The sequence below is a fragment of the Magnolia sinica genome, chromosome 19 (assembly GCF_029962835.1).
Source record: "Magnolia sinica isolate HGM2019 chromosome 19, MsV1, whole genome shotgun sequence".
Taxonomy (NCBI): domain Eukaryota; kingdom Viridiplantae; phylum Streptophyta; class Magnoliopsida; order Magnoliales; family Magnoliaceae; genus Magnolia; species Magnolia sinica.
In genome coordinates, this window is record NC_080591.1 from 11,243,508 (window position 1) to 11,261,761 (window position 18,254).

At 38.1% G+C, this 18,254-nt stretch overlaps 1 protein-coding gene across 7 annotated transcripts in view; it reads left to right on the forward strand.

Annotated features, from left to right (window-relative positions):
* Window positions 1–3,672: 3,672 nt before the first annotated feature.
* The window catches only part of LOC131234434 (sec1 family domain-containing protein MIP3), a 33,091-nt gene continuing 18,509 nt past the window's right edge, over window positions 3,673–18,254 (forward strand). Inside the window, exons 1-4 of one of the 7 annotated variants that reach the window (XM_058231302.1) lie at window positions 3,673–3,872; window positions 9,068–9,130; window positions 9,270–9,491; window positions 17,095–17,155. In XM_058231302.1, coding sequence (XP_058087285.1) covers window positions 17,105–17,155 — 51 coding nt within the window. In that variant the 5' untranslated portion in view covers window positions 3,673–3,872; window positions 9,068–9,130; window positions 9,270–9,491; window positions 17,095–17,104. Of the gene's footprint in view, window positions 3,873–9,067; window positions 9,131–9,269; window positions 9,492–15,891; window positions 16,152–17,094; window positions 17,156–18,254 lie in introns of those variants that run through there. The other 6 variants (XR_009165710.1, XM_058231295.1, XM_058231296.1 and 3 more) reach the window with 6 other exon arrangements.

Sequence of the window (18,254 nt, forward strand, 5' to 3'; positions counted from 1 at the left end):
TTTGTAGATAACCCATAACCATTACATACAAGCACTAAAAGCAAACAAGGTATTGTACTATTATTCACACAACCAATTTGAAGATGGAGAACCCCAACTTCTCACCCTAATAAAATTTCAAATACTCCCAACAAGGATGAAATTTATTCATAGAAGGATTGAAATTCTTCCTACAACATATGATGTATAATCCTAATAAAAGGGCAGAAACAACACTGGCAAATGAGCTGAGGAGTCTTATTAGGACATGAGAGATCGTCAATGTATATAAAATAATCCTCCACGGGTGATGCTACAACCAATTCACTACACAATTAACAAAGAAGTGGTCAGGGATTTATCGATGAACCAATAGGGTTGGTTCATAATGGAGTATCCCAATATTATTCTGATTTTTCATCCAAAAGAATTTGAATTAGAAAAGGTTGGATGTTTGGTCCCTCCAAGACATCCAACACCAAATTGAGAGACCATTCAGAACTGGTTTCTCAGTAATCAGGAGATATTCTTGGCATTCTAGAGGCATGTAGCCTCAAGAGGATAAGCTAGGATGTTCGTTTGAGGAACATTTTCATAAAAATTGAGTAATCTGGTAGATATACCCTGGGTTGTTGGAAACTTATATTAGGCGCATCCCCTATAACTGATGAAGAATCTTGGATATACCCTAGCCCTATAAATGTGGGATCCACCTTAGGTGGTCTAAATAGTTCACATTTTGGCTTCATTGTGCATAGAACATCCCCACAATGTTCTATGTCTTCTACTACAAGTTTTATGTGTTTATATCGAAGAGCCATTGTTTTATGTTATGTTTGCAGCTTTTCAGCTTTTCATTATTTTATGTTCAATTGCCAGCAGTTACACCATCCAGGCATTACAATGCCTGGTAATTGAAATATCCAATGCATTTAGATGCCCTCAATTCAAATGATCCTGAAGTAATCTCACATAGTTTTGTTTCTTAAAATTCTAAAGACTTACCTTTATAATTAGTGAAATTGGAGAAGCTATATTGGTGGGTATTTTGAAAGTGACTTATTTCTTAAGGTATTCATTATGTCAAAGTACAGTTCTAGTGTACCTAAAAAAATGCTATGACCAGTCTGATATTTGCCATGTTTCAGGACTTGCACATTTGTGTAAGGACAATGGATTTTCAATCTTTTAGAGTTTATTGACTACTCCCAAGAGTAGTTGAAGTTGGCAAAGCTAGTCCTTCTCTCTTTGTTCAGGTCTGTTCATTGCTCTGGAGGTGGATGGCTCGCTCATTTTCTAGTTTGTCCCACTCAATTTCCAGTTTGGCCCACTCAAATTTCAGTTTGTCCCACTCAATTTTCAGTTTGTCCCGCTCATTTCCATGTTTGCCCGCTCAATTTTCAGTTTGGCCTGCTGAAATTCTAGTTTTTCCCTCTCATTTCCATGTTTGCCCACTCAAATTCCAGTTTGGCTCACTGAAATTCTAGTTTGTCCCGCTCATTTTCATGTTTGCCCGCTCAATTTCCAATTTGTCCTGCTGAAATTCTAGTTTGTTCCGCTCATTTCCATGTTTGCCCGTTCAATTTCCTATTTGTCCCGCTCAATTTCCAGCTTATCTTGCTCAATTTCCAGTTTGGCCCGCTCAATTTCCAGTTTGTCTCGGTCATTTTCCAGTTTGGCCCGCTCAATTTCTAGTTTGTCCCGCTCAATTTCCAGTTTGGCCCGCTCAATTTCCAATTTGGCCCGCTCAAATTTCCAGTTTGGCCTGCTCAATTTCTAGTTTGTCTCGCTCATTTTCTAGTTTGGCCCGCTCATTTTCCAGTTTATGCTTATCAATAGCCCTTGATATTGAGTCAAAAATTGAAATACGAAAAGATTTCACATACACCAAAGTTGGTTTTTGCCTTATTTTAAAAACTTGTTTCTCCTTGTTTCAATTATTAGAGGAATAAAAAGCGATCTCAAATTTTGGGGTGTGAATGCCATTTGCGGGGTCGACCGGGTTTCCTCGCTCATTTCCTAGGTTGTCTTATTTAATTTGTACGTTGCCTCGCTCAATTTCTAGCTTCCCTCATTCACAGTCAATTCGCTTCATTTCCATGCATTTCACGGTCAATCCCGGTGATTCCGTTTTGATTCACAGTCATTTCCATGCATTTCACGGTCAAATCCCTTCACTTCACGGTCTTTTCCATGCATTTCACAGGCAATCCCGGCGATTCCGTTTCATTTCACAGTCATTTCCATGCATTTCACGGTCATTTCCTTTCACTTCACGGTCATTTCCATGCATTTCACGGTCAATCCCGGCGATTCCATTTCATTTCATGGTCATTTCCATGCATTTCATGGTCATTTTCATATATTTTATGGTCATTTTCATGCATTTCACGGTCATTTTCCTTCATTTCACGGTCATTTTCATGCATTTCACGGTCATTTCCATGCATTTCCTGGCAATTCCTGAGACCTCAACACAAGCCCAACTCAAGTTTTATCGAGTTGCTGTTTGTATGGCCCAATCCCAAGATCAAACCCGATACATCCTGACCAACCCCAACCCAATGTCCGGTCGGTCACAGGTTGGTCGGGTTGAGCCCGCCCAACTTTCAACCCTAAAATTATATATGGTACGTCAAGTAACTAATTTTAGTTTAGAAAATATTCTTTTTATATGAATAAAGAAAGAAATGAAAAAAAAGAGAAATTTTTTTTATATGCTTATATTTACATATTTATATAAATATGTGTTAGAAAAAAATGTAGGTAGAATAAAATTCTCCATGTAAATTTTTTTTTTTTTTTTAAAAAAAAAAAAAAGACAGAAGAAAAGAAAAGAAGAAAGAAAGTGTATAGGGATACGGTTATAGCTACGGTTATAATCCGTAGCCATAGGTTAGGGGGGCGATCAATCGCCAATAAAGACAGCGACTTGCGGTGGAATCATGGGATTCACTATTGATCGCCGAGCCACTATTATGGCTACGGATTCTAACCGTAGCTATATTGGTATCTCTATCCATACGCCATTACCATTCTACTTGAACGTCTACCGTTGAAACCCTTTTAGGGGCCACACAAGTTTTGGATCATTATGAAATTTGTTTTTGCTCTTCATCTAGGTCTTTGTGACCTTATGAATAGATTGGATGGAAAATAAATGTTATGGTGGGCTCTACAAAAGTTTCAACGATGAAAATCAATTTTCCGCTGCTCTGTGTGGTGTGGCCCAGTTGATCTTTGGATATGATTTTATTTTTGTTGATAATGCTCCGAAATGATCTCAAAATATGGATGAACGTTGTGGATATAATAAATACATAGCTGTGGGCCATGTAACTTTGATCTCTTTTAAGCCGTTCGCACAACTCTCAGTTGGAGGAGCGTCAGCGCTCGTTTTCGCAGTGAAAAAGAGGGGTAGTTTCGTCTTCAAAGTCGCTGTCCGCATGTGCTAGTCTAAGTTGGTAACTTAAGTTTGTATTCCCTCATAAAAACCGCTGGGTAAAAGGTTTTGTCTACAGTGGTCATTTTCTCTTCTTTGGCTTATGCCCTTAAATGATCTCTACGAATGGATGGACGGTGTTGATACAAAATAAACATCATGGTGGGCCCACAGAACTTGACGACGTCGCTTCAGCAGCGAGTCTCGGTACTCACCCTCTCGTTAGCTAATCCGCGTCCAACCCGACCCGTGGACGAATGACAACCCAAAACAGATTTCAGGGTTCCCGAGAAAATCAGTCTCAACGAAGAATCATGTTCTAAGATTTCCAAGGAAATACAAAACCAGGAAGACCATTTCCAGCAGCCAAACAGGCTCTAAAATTCTACTCTCTATCATCTCCACACTCTGCAAATCTTCGATCGCAAAACCTCATCTTCAATCTATTTTGGTATGTTTCTCTCTCTCAAATGCAAATTGTCAAATGCAAAATCTCCATTTTCATCTCTCCCTTTCTCTGCGCGAGAAGAGGTTGAAGGGCGGACTCGCAGTAGACGTGCCAAAGTGGCACACATTCGCGAGATCGGGTCCATTCATCAGGTGGATCCCACCGTTAACACGGCGTTTGGGATTAAAAATAAAAAAATAAAAATCAACTTTCAACATTCGTGTCTGGCCCACCTTATGAGTGGATCAACCATATTTTTTGGGCTAGGGCATGTTCACAGGCGGGCTCAACTGATGAGTGGTGCTTGCTGCAAACCACTTCTTTTCAATCTCTCCTGTGAATCATTTTGCATTTCTCTTTGTAGATAGACGAATTATGATATCCGAGAATAATGATGTGGATGTCCTGATGCCCCGAGTCGATCAAGTAAGATTCATGGTTTCGTTATCCAGGCCCTTGATTCGATGGGTCCCAATTTTGACCGGGGATGCTCCAGAAAGCTCAGAGCTTCAAAGTTATTTCAGGCGAATTGATAGAAGTACAAGCAGACGGTTAGAAGAATGCATCAGCAATCCCACAAAGGATTGGATGGATAGGATATTCTAATTTGGAAAGTTTATGGAAGATTTCTGGGACATCCCATTTACAGTGGCTTATGCAAGATCAACAGTCTAGATGACTGAACTTAAGGACCCATATATATGAAATGGAGTTGGGACTTGTCAGTGAGATGGAGAGTAGCTAAGGGGTCGTTTGGATGCCAGTAAAGTTTTAAGTTGTAAGCTCATTACACCTGAGAAGAGTTTCAGGTGTAAACGGTTTACATGCTATTCCGTTTGGCTTAAGTGGTAATCTGTTTACAGGTAAACAGATTGTGTTTGGCTAGCTTGTAAAGTGTTTACAATGGATAAAGTACGTATTCACACCATAGAACTTGGTGGTAAACCTTTCAAAATCTGCAAATCCTACAAGGACTTGATTTTTTTTTGGGAGGCCCTAAGAGAGCATTAAAACATGCACACACTAGGAGGATTGGATGTCCTCCACCTGTCACAGTGGGCCCCCAATGCAAGTTGGAAGTTTTTAATGGTGAACATTCCGTCCTTCCCTCATATGGTCCATTTGAAAATCAACGAGCTGATTTTTTAGGGCCATAGGAGAGCATCAAGGAAAGCACATAATAGATAGATTGGATGTACCATACACATTACGATGGGCCACACAGCTGTAAAGACTTTACCTGTAATCTGAAACATGGATTTTTGCCAGGTTTCAGATTATAGCTGAAAGCTGTAATCTGTTTACAGCCTGGCTTGTAAAGCCTTTACAGGCAAACACATGCATCCAAGCAGCCCCTGTAATCTGATTACCCGTAATTCCTTTACAACTTGAGGACTTTACAGGCATCCAAACGACCCCTAATGCCATGGATGTTTGAGATCTGAGTCACTCATTAGGTGGGTCACGCATTGTGAAACATCGACTTTGCTTTTGTGCCATGCTCTGACAAATGCCACAATGCTATTGGTTATCACTTGAACCATCATCTTAAATCCAAGCAAGTAGTACAAACATTTTTTATTTTTATTTTTGTATTCTTTGACATATCTGAAGTATCAATATTCGATGAACTTAAGAAAGATTGCTTCATGAGGACAACAACTGTGAAAGCGGTTATATTTTGGTTTTCTTCATCAATTCACCTATCCAACAGAGGATATGAGATAACTTGTCTGTGTGTTTGGTCAGCTTCTTTGTTTCCATCTTGGGTGATTGTGTGTAATTCTGTTTGGTTCTAGTCGCGGTTTGTTTGGCCTGCCATCTGTGCCTTATATTCTGATGTCGGCCAGTTTGGCTCTGTTGTATCTTCTCCCTTTTTAATAAAATTCAGCATTCGTAGATAAAAAAACCCATCCAACATGCATTCCATTTTCCCCCTTCTTTCAAATATTCTTCGATTGATCTCTCAATAAGATAAAATTTCATTCTGAGACAAGTATGTTTTACTTTGTGATCGCTCAGGAGTTCCATTTCCGGTACATATGAAAAATGAGATTAACAGAAAACATACTCTTAGAAAAGATTGAACTGGAAGGGTGTTTACATGAAGAGACTTACACAGAAAAGATTGAACTGCAAGCACATTACATATCCCCTTTTCTTCCACATATAGTTTAGAGTAATTTGTTTTGGTTTCTCCACTTCTCCCGTCATCCCTAACCTTGAGTACAAAATCATCCACTGTAAGTCCTTTTCCTCTTCTCACCCCATAGTCATCGGGTTAATTGATGCAGGACTGTTGGATTGTCAATCATGTTCCCCATCATTAATCAGGGGTGAGAACTGGACCCCACTGCTGGGTATGTTGGCCCCACAATCTAATCAAATGGGATCTTTGACCTAAAATTCTAATCCTCCAACAACAGTCTACTGGTAGACCCTAAGCAGTGATTTTACAATCCTGCATCACTATTTTTGGTTGAAAGAAATCTGTCAACCTTCCTATATCATACTTGCTATATCTCCTTTTTGTTGTTTACATTCACTCTCTTCCAGGAGCTGCTTAAATTTTGCTGCCACATTGCTACTCACTTGATTACTCTAACACAACATTATTTTTCATTCTTGTGAGATGGGATTTACAACCTAAGTATTGCTTATTATCTCCATGCACCTTGGAGGAATGAGCGCATTTAATATCCACCTCCTTAACCATTTCTCAACCCAAAATAACAAATAACAAGGAGAAATTCTGAAACAAATTGCAAAGTCAGAGAATTTCCATGAAAAATTACAAATCTTGGTGTAGAATCATTTTTTTTTTCTTTTCTTTTGAGAGATCATGGAGAATTTTATTAAACAAAAGCAAAAACAGACAACAAAAAAAGCGCTGAGCTGGCACTCCAATTACATCCCAAGAATAGCAAAATTACAACCCATAAACTTATAAATACAAGAGGCTCATTTGACAACAAGCAGCCTAGCCCTTTGGGAAATCCCTCCACTGCCTTGCTTTCATCCTTGAAGCATCTCACATTTCTTTCTTCCCAAACAGCAAGCAGGGCCATTCTCCACATCATCCTCTTATTTTTCCTAAACCCACCCCAGGCTAGTGTAGAATCATGCTAAGCTCCGTAGAGATGGATCCCTCTTGAAAATTGAAATGAGTTGGTTTGTCGCTTTTTGGATGTTGAATAATATGGAAGACCATTTTTCAGTTGACAACGATGAAGATATCTTGATATTTTAAATCTCCACATCATCCTTTTATTTTTCCTAAACCCACCCCAGGTCAGTGTAGAATCATGCTAAGCTCCGTAGAGATGGATCCCTCTTGAAATGAGTTGGTGTCTCTTTTTGGATGTTGAATGATATGGAAGACCATTTTTCAGTTGACAACGATGAAGATATCTTGATATTTTAAATCTCCCCCCTTCATTGTTTTGAAAACCAAAAATCCTCTCTCTCTCTCTCTCTCTCTCTCTCTCTCTCTCTCTCTCTCCCTAACTCTCGTTGAAGAAGATTGCAATTCCAAATAAAGATATCCATGGAAAAGAAGTGGTTGAAAGGTTAGGCATTATGTTTTGAGTTTGAGATTAAACTGTATGATTCAAATCATTTATAGGAAAACCACTATGATTCCAATTGAAATGCGTACTATTTGGGTCATAAAGTGCACAATTTTAATTACAGTGGTCCTAGCTATTTGGGGTTGGCCCAATGTATGTCATGCTTTCAGAATGCGGGGTCTGTAGACCATTTATTCATGCACCGTGACTTTGTGAGAGCCATCTGGTGGAGGTTCTTTGATCTCTTCATGACATTTTGGGTGGTGCCTTGTCAATGGTGTTTTTAGTTCCATGTATAGCAGAGGTTGCTGAGGCCAAAAAAGAAAGGTGTTGTGGGAATTTTCTCTACCAGTGGGATTTTGGCTGAATGGTCAAACAGAATATTTTCAACTTACCAGGTTGGCTAGAAAAGGTGTTGCCTTAAGGCTAAGAAGAAGCCGTTCGGCTAGGCCAAGTCCTTAAGTGTCTTTACCTGATGTCCTGAGGACTTTTCTATAATAACTGGGAACTGAATTCATGTTGTAGTGGAATTGATGATCCCTCCTCAATTGTCCCTTCAATGTTGCTTTTGTTCCTTCCTTTGTTGCTCTTCCTTTCCTTTTAATGAAATAAATCTCTTAAAAAAAGAGACTATTTTGGGTTGGCCCAAGTATCTAGTTTTGCCAATCATTCCTAAGGCCCTATCCTGTGCAAGCAAACAGACCTTATTATCCCTTCTCACCACCTCAATTCAAGTATTTATTTATTTATTTATTTTTTGTCTTCTCATCCTCCTTTTGACCTTATTATCCCTTCTCACTGCCTTGATTCAAGTATTTTTTGGTCTTCTCATCCTACTTTTAGGCCCTTCACCCGTAATTATAGATTCCATTCTTATTGGGTCTGTCTTTATTTTTCATTGCACATGGCCTAACCATCTCAATCAGCTCTCCATTTATTTCCTGTTTGGACCTCTCCTAGGCTGCTTCAAATAACCTGATTCTTCATTCTTGGGGCCCATTTGGTTGCCACTAAAAAATATTTTATCTAATTTTATTTAATTGTAATTGTGTTAAAGATCATAGTTTATATAAAATTGCTGGCTGTATTTTTAATCCCTATCAAAGGATTGATCTATAATGCATAATTATGATAAAATAAAATGAGATGAACTCACTAGTCGCAACTAAACAGGCCCTTAATATTTGCAACTCTCATTTTCTACTCATGTTTTTGTATAATTTCCAACACTTTATTCTATATGCATAATTGGTCAACTTGCTATCTTTTAAAATGTTCTTTTAAGTTTCATTGGAGAAATATCCTTTCAAGTATGCGAGTTAATATGTGCTTTACCCATGGGTCATGTCTATTCAAATAACTTGTGTGATTTTTCAATTTAATCCCTTCAATTAAGAGTTTTAAGCCACAATAGTTGAATAAGTTTAAGATAAACATTTTCCTTTTAGCGTTGTTATTGATAGACCTTGTTTCCTGAGGAAAAGATTTTAGCACTGAAATTCGCTTCTATGTGATCCATTCACTGAAGATTGGGTTAAATGATCTGTTTGCTAAATCTCAGTGTCCACTTCCCATTTCAACTTTCTTAAAGAGATTTGTACGGTTTTCTTACCTGAATGTGTATGGCAGGTTGGTGGATAGTAACATTCTTATGCTGATATAATTGAATCTTGTTTGGCTCCTATTCATCAAGTAAGCTTATGATTGTTACAAAATTGCAAATAACATTGGTTATATATATATATATATATATATATATATATATATTGTTTATTATACTTTTCTTCCATTTATAGTTTCTTAAATTTGTTCACATCTTTAATTTGTCAAGGAAATATTTTCTTGATGCAATGGTGGATTTGGATCAAGTAATGTTGGGAATCAGTGCTGGTCCTCTCTTCCTTAGTGGCTTTTATTGCACCACATTCCTCCTACATACAACAGCTGGGTGCAAGGTGTAAATTTCTGGATCTTGCTCATAGCCCTTGGTCATTGGCAAGAGCTCTACAAATATAAGGAACAATAGCTTATTCGGGTGCTTTATCATCCTTTGGTAAGTCCTCCAATGCTTTTTTCCCCTAAGGCTTTTTTTAAGCAACATGGAACCATGTATCACTTTTTTATTATTATATAATTCTGTGCATAATGTGCTTATATATGTCTAAATGTTGTTCCATCGTCCATGATGAGGGTATCTTGGTAATCGTGTGTGCATTGGTTTTGATGTCTCCCACCTGTCCCCTTTTTTCTTATTTTCCTAATTGTTAACTTGGTTATTCCACATCAACTCTGGAAACTGTATGTTGAGGATGTTGGGATAAGATGGATTAAGTGGATGGGAGAATGTACATGTTCTGCATATCTTTTTGTGCTAGTAAACAGATCTCCAAATTTTTTTAGGGGACACGAGACTTTTGTGTTGGGGAGATCTTTTATCTCCTTTCTTGTTTGCATTGGTGGTAGAGGCTTTGAGTTGAATTGTGAAAAGAGCAAGGGTTGGTCAATAGTTTCTTGGTGGAAAATGCTAATGTTCAGATTGCTCATCTTCAATTCACTGATGGCACGATCCTTTTTCTATGAGGCTGATCAAGTTCAAGTGGATAATCTTTGGAAAATACACTGTTTTGAGTTGGCCTTAGGTCATACAATAAACACATAGTGAAGCTTTGGGTATAAGGCTTAATGGGATCGATGTGTGTGTGCGTGTCTCTCTCTCTCTCTCTCTCTCTTTTTTTTTTTTTTTTTTTTTTTCAGATTTTTGGGTGCAAGATAGGCAAGTTTCCACAAACCTACTTGGGCCTCACTTATCCATTGGAAAACCGACCAAGCATCCGTGGGATGCGGTAGTTGTCGCACAACCAGCTAATGGGAAGGATCCACCCAGATGTAGGCACTTTAAAACTAAGCACATGAATTGCAAATAAAGGAGAAACAATAGCCATAATTTTCATTCATTTTCAAGGTGCTTTGATACTACTCATATCAGGCCCTTAAATAAGCTTTGAGACGTATAAATGAGGAAGATTCTTAATATCATTGACAACTGATGATTTATGTAAAAATGGAAAAGTAAATAAGAAAGATGTTTAATGGATAAGAGATATCTAATGAGATTTTATTTCATGGTTAGCTGATTGATTTTGCATAGGTAGCTGCCTAATTAGGAGGATTGGAGCCATTAGGCCTTCTTATTGATGGGCCAGTTATGGGTTTGGGCCTTGGCCCATGGATATTGGGCCCACATCCGCTTGCATAAAGTTGAAAGGAAGGAGCTGAAGTTGTTGGGATGGAAAAATTGCTGTCTCTAGGTGGTTGCATTGCTTTGATCAAAACAGCTTTAGCAAACATGCCGATTTACTTCATATCTACGTATCATTGTTTGGTTAATATTATTAATTGATTGGTTGGAAAGAATTCAAAGGGATTCCTTTGGAGAGGGGTAGAGGACAAGTATATATTTTATTTGGTAGATTGGAGGGATGTTTCTCAATTGAGGAGCTAGGGGTCTAGCCATAAGTTTGCTAGAATCATTGAATTAAACTCTAGTAGAAAGTGGCTATGGAGGTTTGTGGAAGGGGAGGAAAACTTATTGAAATTTGTGATAGCCCGTAAGTATAGTACAAATGTAGGAGGATGGTTCACTTGACATTTGTCACAGTATGAAGCATTTAGGCTTTGGATGTGTATGAGGGAAGTTTGTTTAGGTAGGAGATTTCTTTTTGTCTAGGTGATGGTGTACACATTTGGTTTTGTGAGGATATGTGGTGTGAGATACTCCTCTTTGCTTGATATTCCTTAATCTACATGGAGTTGTTGCAGAGAGGGCAATGATGATTGCTCAGTGCACACATTATGTATGAGATCAATTAGTGGTCTCTTCTTTTCAAAGAGCTTTGATTGAAGAGGAGTTGAGGAATTTGCTTGTCTTATGGTCGGTCTCTAGCATCACTATCTATTGATAGAGGAGGATAGAAGGATATAGAGGATTGCAAAATCGCGTCACAGTCCCTATCAAAGTCATTGTATTTCATTGTGGTTTGTATGTCCTAGCCCAGAGAGTTGGATGTTATTTGTTATCATTAGTGTTTTAAATATCGACGATATCGGCTGATATATCCCACGATATATCTTGTATACCACCCATGCGATACGAAACACACAAATAGTGGGATGTATCCCACATGTTCGATCCGGTGAACATTTTTTTTCGATCCTTTTTTTTTTAATTTTTATAAATCATGTTAAATCAATGTCGAATTGTTACAAATCCATGATTTTTCATGTTTTGCATGGCATGAAAAATCATGGATTGAGAACTTCGAATTTGAGATTTGGAGAAGAAGGGCCAAGTTGTGGAAAATTGAAAAAATAAAAATAAAATCAAAATCAAACATGTATGTAACCTAATCTAGTGATTCTTCCTTTTCTTTTGAATGTATTGCTTGTGTTTTCACATGTCTTCTTACATTTATAAATTATATAAATAGACTTTGAATATACTTGCATCAATTCAGTTAGACAACGCATAGATTAGGACCCCATACAAAGAAAACTCATTATGTGCACTTGTTTTTTGTAATGTTTTGATTTGTAAGTGTGTATTGATGTCTTTTTTAACAATCACTGAAATTTCGTTGAAAAATTCAATCAATTTCCAATGTTTCCCCATGATTCCACCAACAACGATACATTACGCGATACAACTGAGATATCCTATGCAATAACCGATGCGTATCTGTATCCCAAGGGTGCGATATGTAACGCGATATTGATATTTCGAACATTGGTTATCATCATCATCATCTAAGTCTTATCCCAACTAACTGGGGTCAACTACACGAATCCAGTTCTACCATATTGTTAGGATTCATGATAGAAGTTGTGGCAAAAGTTCCATGCCGGCTACACTAATTATATATAGAAATATTTGGGTCCTCCCTATGTTTTGGCCTTCTTATGGTTGGTGGGGAAAAAAAAACATGGTGTTGACTATTGATAACCGGAGAAGGAGATATGTGAGTATCTTGTGTTTGCGAGATGTAGAATTTGTGGACCACCATTATATGCATTGTGGTTTCTCACAAAAGATTTGGTGGAAATTCTTCAATCTCTTTAGGTCATGGTATTAAAAAAACAGTTATGTATTAGTCAATATGTAAAGGAAACAATCACCCTTGTTGTGCGATATGGGGTGAATCAGTCCGTTATGCAAAAAAGGGCAGTGGCCTGTATCGACCAATATGCCCGTATTGACACTATTATGGGGCTGTTACGACCATGAAGGATGAATTTTGAAAATTTCTAATTTTCAAATTTCTTTAGGGGGTGTTTGAATTTTCATTTACCTGTGTAATTCGTGGTAAATGAGTAATGATAATTTTCCAATGTATTTGCTTGTAATTCAAGCAGCAGTCCCCATGTTGACTTTGACAGGAAGCTTGTTTACAAAAGCTTCTCACTTCCTAGGATACATTCGTACAATATTGAGAGATGTACAAATTGTGGGGCCCATTATGATGTATGTAACTTATCCACGCTGTCCATCCGTCCCGCGAGCCCTAAAACGAGGCATATCTGAAGCTCAAGTGGACCACACCATAGGAAATGATCGGAATTGAACACCTAACGGTTAAAATGTTTTTGGGGGCTGCAAAAGTTTTGGATCAAGTTAATATATGTATATACCCTTCATACATGTCAGTGTGATCCTAAGAACATATTGGATGATAAATGCACATCGCGCTAGAAAGGTTTCAACATTGAACGGTGGACATCATTACCCCCCTTCTCTCTTGTGGTGTGGTCTACATGAACTTCCAATCCACCTCATTTTTTTGACTCATGCTCTAAAATGTGATGGTAAAACGGATGGACGGTGTGGATCACACACATACATCACTGTGGGACTCTAGGATTTTAACAGTACCTAATGCCTCTTCATTTCTTGCTTTTGGATGCCTATTTTCCTCTCAAACAAACACCATTCAAAAGCTATAATTAGCTATTTATCCCCATTTATCCGCATTTACATGGGTAATTGAAAAACTAACCCCCTCCCGCCACCCTCCTTCTCGTGTTGTGTACGCTATACATGCAGTAGTGTACGCTATATGGTGGTATCCGGTGTTTTAAATAGTGTTGCTACATATTGAGCATAGCTTGCACGCTACATGTCGTGAGTAAATAGCGCATTTCTCGTGTTGTGTACGCTATACATGTAGTTGCTTACGCTGTAAGTTCATTAGCGTGTAGCGTGCGTAGCTTATGCTGCAGCATACTGCTCATTTTTATTAAAAAGGGCCTTTTCCATATGGCCACCTGCCTTTTGAGCTATGGACCGAAAACCTCCCACTTTTAAACTATTTTCGAGAACTCGCTCAAAGTTTTCACTGTTAGAGATTAAACCGCTTGCTGTTAGTTTACTGTACGAATGGATTTGTGTATTTTCGTATTGATGGAACTGCTCTCACTTTACCGCATTTTGCGATCTCCCTTCGTTGCCTTGGATTCATGGGCGTGCCACCTTAACCCCCAACCGTATGTAGTGCCCACCTTGTCATTTGTGAAAAATCCATGCTGTCCATCTGTTTTACCATCTCATTTTAGTGCACGAGCCTAAAAATGCGCCAGATCCAAAGTGCAAAGTGGGAACTATAATGGCCCCAAGATTCTTCAACGGTAGACGTTCAATTCCCACTGTTTCTTGTCACTTGGCCCATTGGAGCTTGGTATTGGCCTCATTTTTTGGTCCATGGCATAAAATGAACTAGAAAATCAGATGGACGGGGTGGATTTGGCGCAAACATCCTGTGGCTCAACGAGTGTTTTAATGGTGAGCTTTTAATCCCCTCTGTTTCATGTTTGTTTGACCTACTTGAGCTCTTGATCAGTCTCGTTTTTTATCCCATGCCCTAAAATGAGGTGTCAGAACAGATGGACGAAGTGAATTGGTCACAAACATCATTGTGGGCCTCACTATGGTCGAACAACCTTTGGACTTTAATCTGCCGTGTGGCCCATTGGAGCTTAGTATTGGCCTTGTGTTTGGGCAGAAGCCATAAAATAAGCTGAAAAACAGATGGACGGGGTGGATTAGTAAAGAAAATTATCCTATGGCCTGACGAATATTTTAATGATGGGTGTTTAATTCTCAAATTTTTATGTTCGTTTGGCCCACTTGAGCTTTAGATCGGCCTCATTTTTGGATCCATGTCCTAAAATGAGATGACGAAATAGATGGATGGATTGGATTTGTTACATACATCATGGTGGGCCCCACCTAGGTCGACAAACCCTCCCCTCTCTGAACTTAAATGTCCATCAAACTTCTCGTTTGCCATTGATGGACGTTGATTGTCGTGCCCACCTAACTTTGACCATTTGTTGGGCCCACCTTGATGTTTGTGAGAAATCCACCCCGTCCATCTGTTTTTCCAGCTCATTTTGGGGCATGCACCAAAAACTGAAGCAGATGTGGAGCTCAAAATGGCCACACAATGGCCCCAAGAAATTTGGGCCCACAGAGCTTTGCCACCTCAATGCAATACCGAGGTTGGTGCTCTCTTGTACATTGTAATCAGAGTCTGTCTGAATTATGATATTAGTGTGGATGAGCACCAAGTATAACATTGATAAATCAATATTATTCATCCATTGGGTGGCCTAAAAAGCAGTTAAAGTAGAAAAATGTCAACTGCACATGCTCATAAGGTAAATATAGCTAGATACATGTGATCGATGTGATTTCGACGATCTAGATCCATCACTGCCACATGATCTGTGGATGTTAGTTCAAAAGAGATGTCCATGCAATTAGCAACATTCACGTGTACCGCGCTTATCTTCATGTAGAGACAGAAGTTCATGTGGACCCCACCTATCCTCATGCATCTGCAATCTCTGGGTCGGCTCAAATGGGGACAAAAAGGGCCAGTACTGTCATTTTGCAAAGGTAAAACCGAGGGAGGGCATGAAATAGTAATATCTACGATTAACCAGGGGTAAAATTGACCTTTCGGTGGTTAACAGCTGCATCTGTCAAGCATCTTGTAAGCGGCCCCCCAAAACGTTTTTGAAATAGGTGGGTGGGTTTTGGGAAATAGTTTAAAAGCAGGAGGATTTCCGTCTATAGCCAAAAAGGCGGGCTGCCATTTGGAAAAATCCCTATGAAAAAACTCTTTTTATGTTAGTTTAACTGCTGATGTAAAATGGTGGTGACCAATCTTTCTCACACATGGCAATGATTTAGAAGTTTCCAAACCATCCAAATAGTGGGTCCTATTGTTGATGAAGAATGTCTGTACATAATATCCATATCATATAGTTTTACCCATCTATACAAGGGCCTACACGTGCATGGTTGAAGATTTATGAGTTTTCTAAATGGTGTGAGACTCACAAAGTCATACTTGCTCAAATGTTTTAAAAAAATGGGTTTCGAAAGAAGGTTTCAAAAGCACTCTTTCAAATGCCCTAATACCATTGATGACAAGCCATCTTTCCACCAAACTTCCTATCTTCGATTCTCTCAATCCAGGAACCGTTAGAGACAAAAATTTAGGGCATTGATCAGCCATGTGAGATGGTCCAATGGCTGAAGTTTCATGGGCATTGGAGCCCAAACAAAGGAGAACCTTGCGATTCCCCATTTGAAGTGCACACGGCTGTGGAGCTGAAGATTTGCATTTTTTGATTGATTTAATGTTAAATACAGGTATTTCTTTTAGTCTTTATCTCAGTTAATAACTTTTATTTTATTGTGATTGATTTCATATTGATTTAGAGTGCCTTTTGATTTTATTTTCCATTTTTATTTTTCATTTTTGGGGGTTGGTGTTGTGAAATATTGTAGAATAAAGGCTTATTCTAGAACCATTGTGTAGTGTGTACTGGTTGTTCTATGCAGTGTAGTGTGCGGTGTCCACATGATGATGGTGGTTGTCTTGTTTTCTATGTTATGGCTGTCAATTGTTTTCTCTGGTCGACCGAACCATCATGGGGGCCACCACACAACAGTTGGTTTAAATTAAATATAAATAGATTGGCTTTTGATGAGTGATAATTAATAACTTGTTTTGAACATGCTTTTATATGAAAATGGAAGCATTTTTAGGCATTATTTTTTTTTTAATTTTTAATTTTTGTTTTTTATATTTATTCTTAATATTGATCATTTTTCCTATTATTTTAATCAAAAAATAGAGGTATCATGTAGCTTACGCTACATGCTATGTAGCTTACGTTACACGCTATTTGTTTTAGCAAAACCCAACATGGAAGTCGGGTTGACACTGCCCAATAGATGGGAGGGAGGGATTGATCTTTGGCTGTTATAGGAGGATGGGGGGAAGACCTAAAAGGGCTTGGATTGTGGTGGCGAGAAGGGATAGGAAGGCTTGTTCACTTACCAAGTTTTACACCATAGAAATGATTAGCAAAAAAGGATTGTAAAGCTGATCCCTAATAACTAAACAAAAATAATGATGATGGTGATGATGGCAATCTCTTTTGTTCCACAACATTCTTCTTCTTCTTTATTTATTTATTTATTTATTTATTATACATGTCGACTATGTTTCCTTTGAATCTTAGATCTATCCATGTCCCATTCATTGGCTTGGAAGAGGTCCTGTAATTTTTTTACTTGGATATTGCAGATTGGTGGATATGGAGTCCTCGGTTGATGTAATAAGATCTTGCTTGGATTCCATTCATCAGGTAAGCTTGTGCTTGTATCATTGTTTTGCCTATTGTTTCTTGGTGTAAGTATAGTCTTTGAAGTTTTCTTTTGTTTCGTAAGGAAAATCATTCCCTGTTGCAATGACAACAACTCAATCATCTTTTAGGGGTTTTTTTTTTTTGAAAGGTATCTTTGATTATTCTTAGTTCTTGATATTAAAAAAATTTCAGTACAAGTAATGTTGTTTCAGATTTCTGATATAGACAGGCATTTATGTGTTATGTGCCAGATGGGTACCTGATTTTTTTTATATGAGACCGTTTTTTTTTTTTAAAAAAAATATTTTTTGGTGGATGAAGGAAAATGATAATTATCTTTCAAAAAGAAAAGAAAAGATAATTAAGTAGTTTCAGGTTGAACTATAGCACATGTATAGCTCTCGCATTTGAATTTGGACTCAAACGAAGCATCTAATTTCTTTGTTGAGCTTGAGATTTTTGCAACTGGAGAATTTGGGATGTTCAGCTGTTTTGGTCATGGTTGATATGGTTTTTATGTTCTTTCTGTACTCTCTTTCCATTCCCTTATCCTTCTCTGCGTTAAACATTTCAAAAAGCCTCTAAGACTAGGAAATAAAAATAAAAGATGAAAAGGAAAGAAAAATAATATACTGATGGCCAATAATCTTTACCTCCATCTGTCTTGATGTGTATGCCTTCTTAGGAGGCAAAGGAGACTATAGATCAGTTCTTCTTTGATTTTGGTTTTCTTCTGGATTAGCAGCTTCTTCTTGGTTCCTTTTGGGGTGTTTTTGCTCATTTTAGCATAACTTGTATCTCTTGTCACTTTGGTCCAAGGTTATCTGTAGCATGGTTGATCTGGTATGTGATGTCTCTAATACGGTATGGTAGGGATAAGTCATGTTAGTAGCTCCAGTGCATACTACTAAGTATAGCAATATAATAGTTATATATACAAGTGGATTTTGTGATTTATATTTGAAATAATGAACTTCATGGGGTCAGTTTGGAGAAAAGGAGGAATTGCCTATGGAGGATGTCCATCCTCGCCATCTGGTGGTCTGTTTGGGGGGAAAGAAACACGAGGTGTTTTGAAAACTCCTCAAAATCTGCAGAG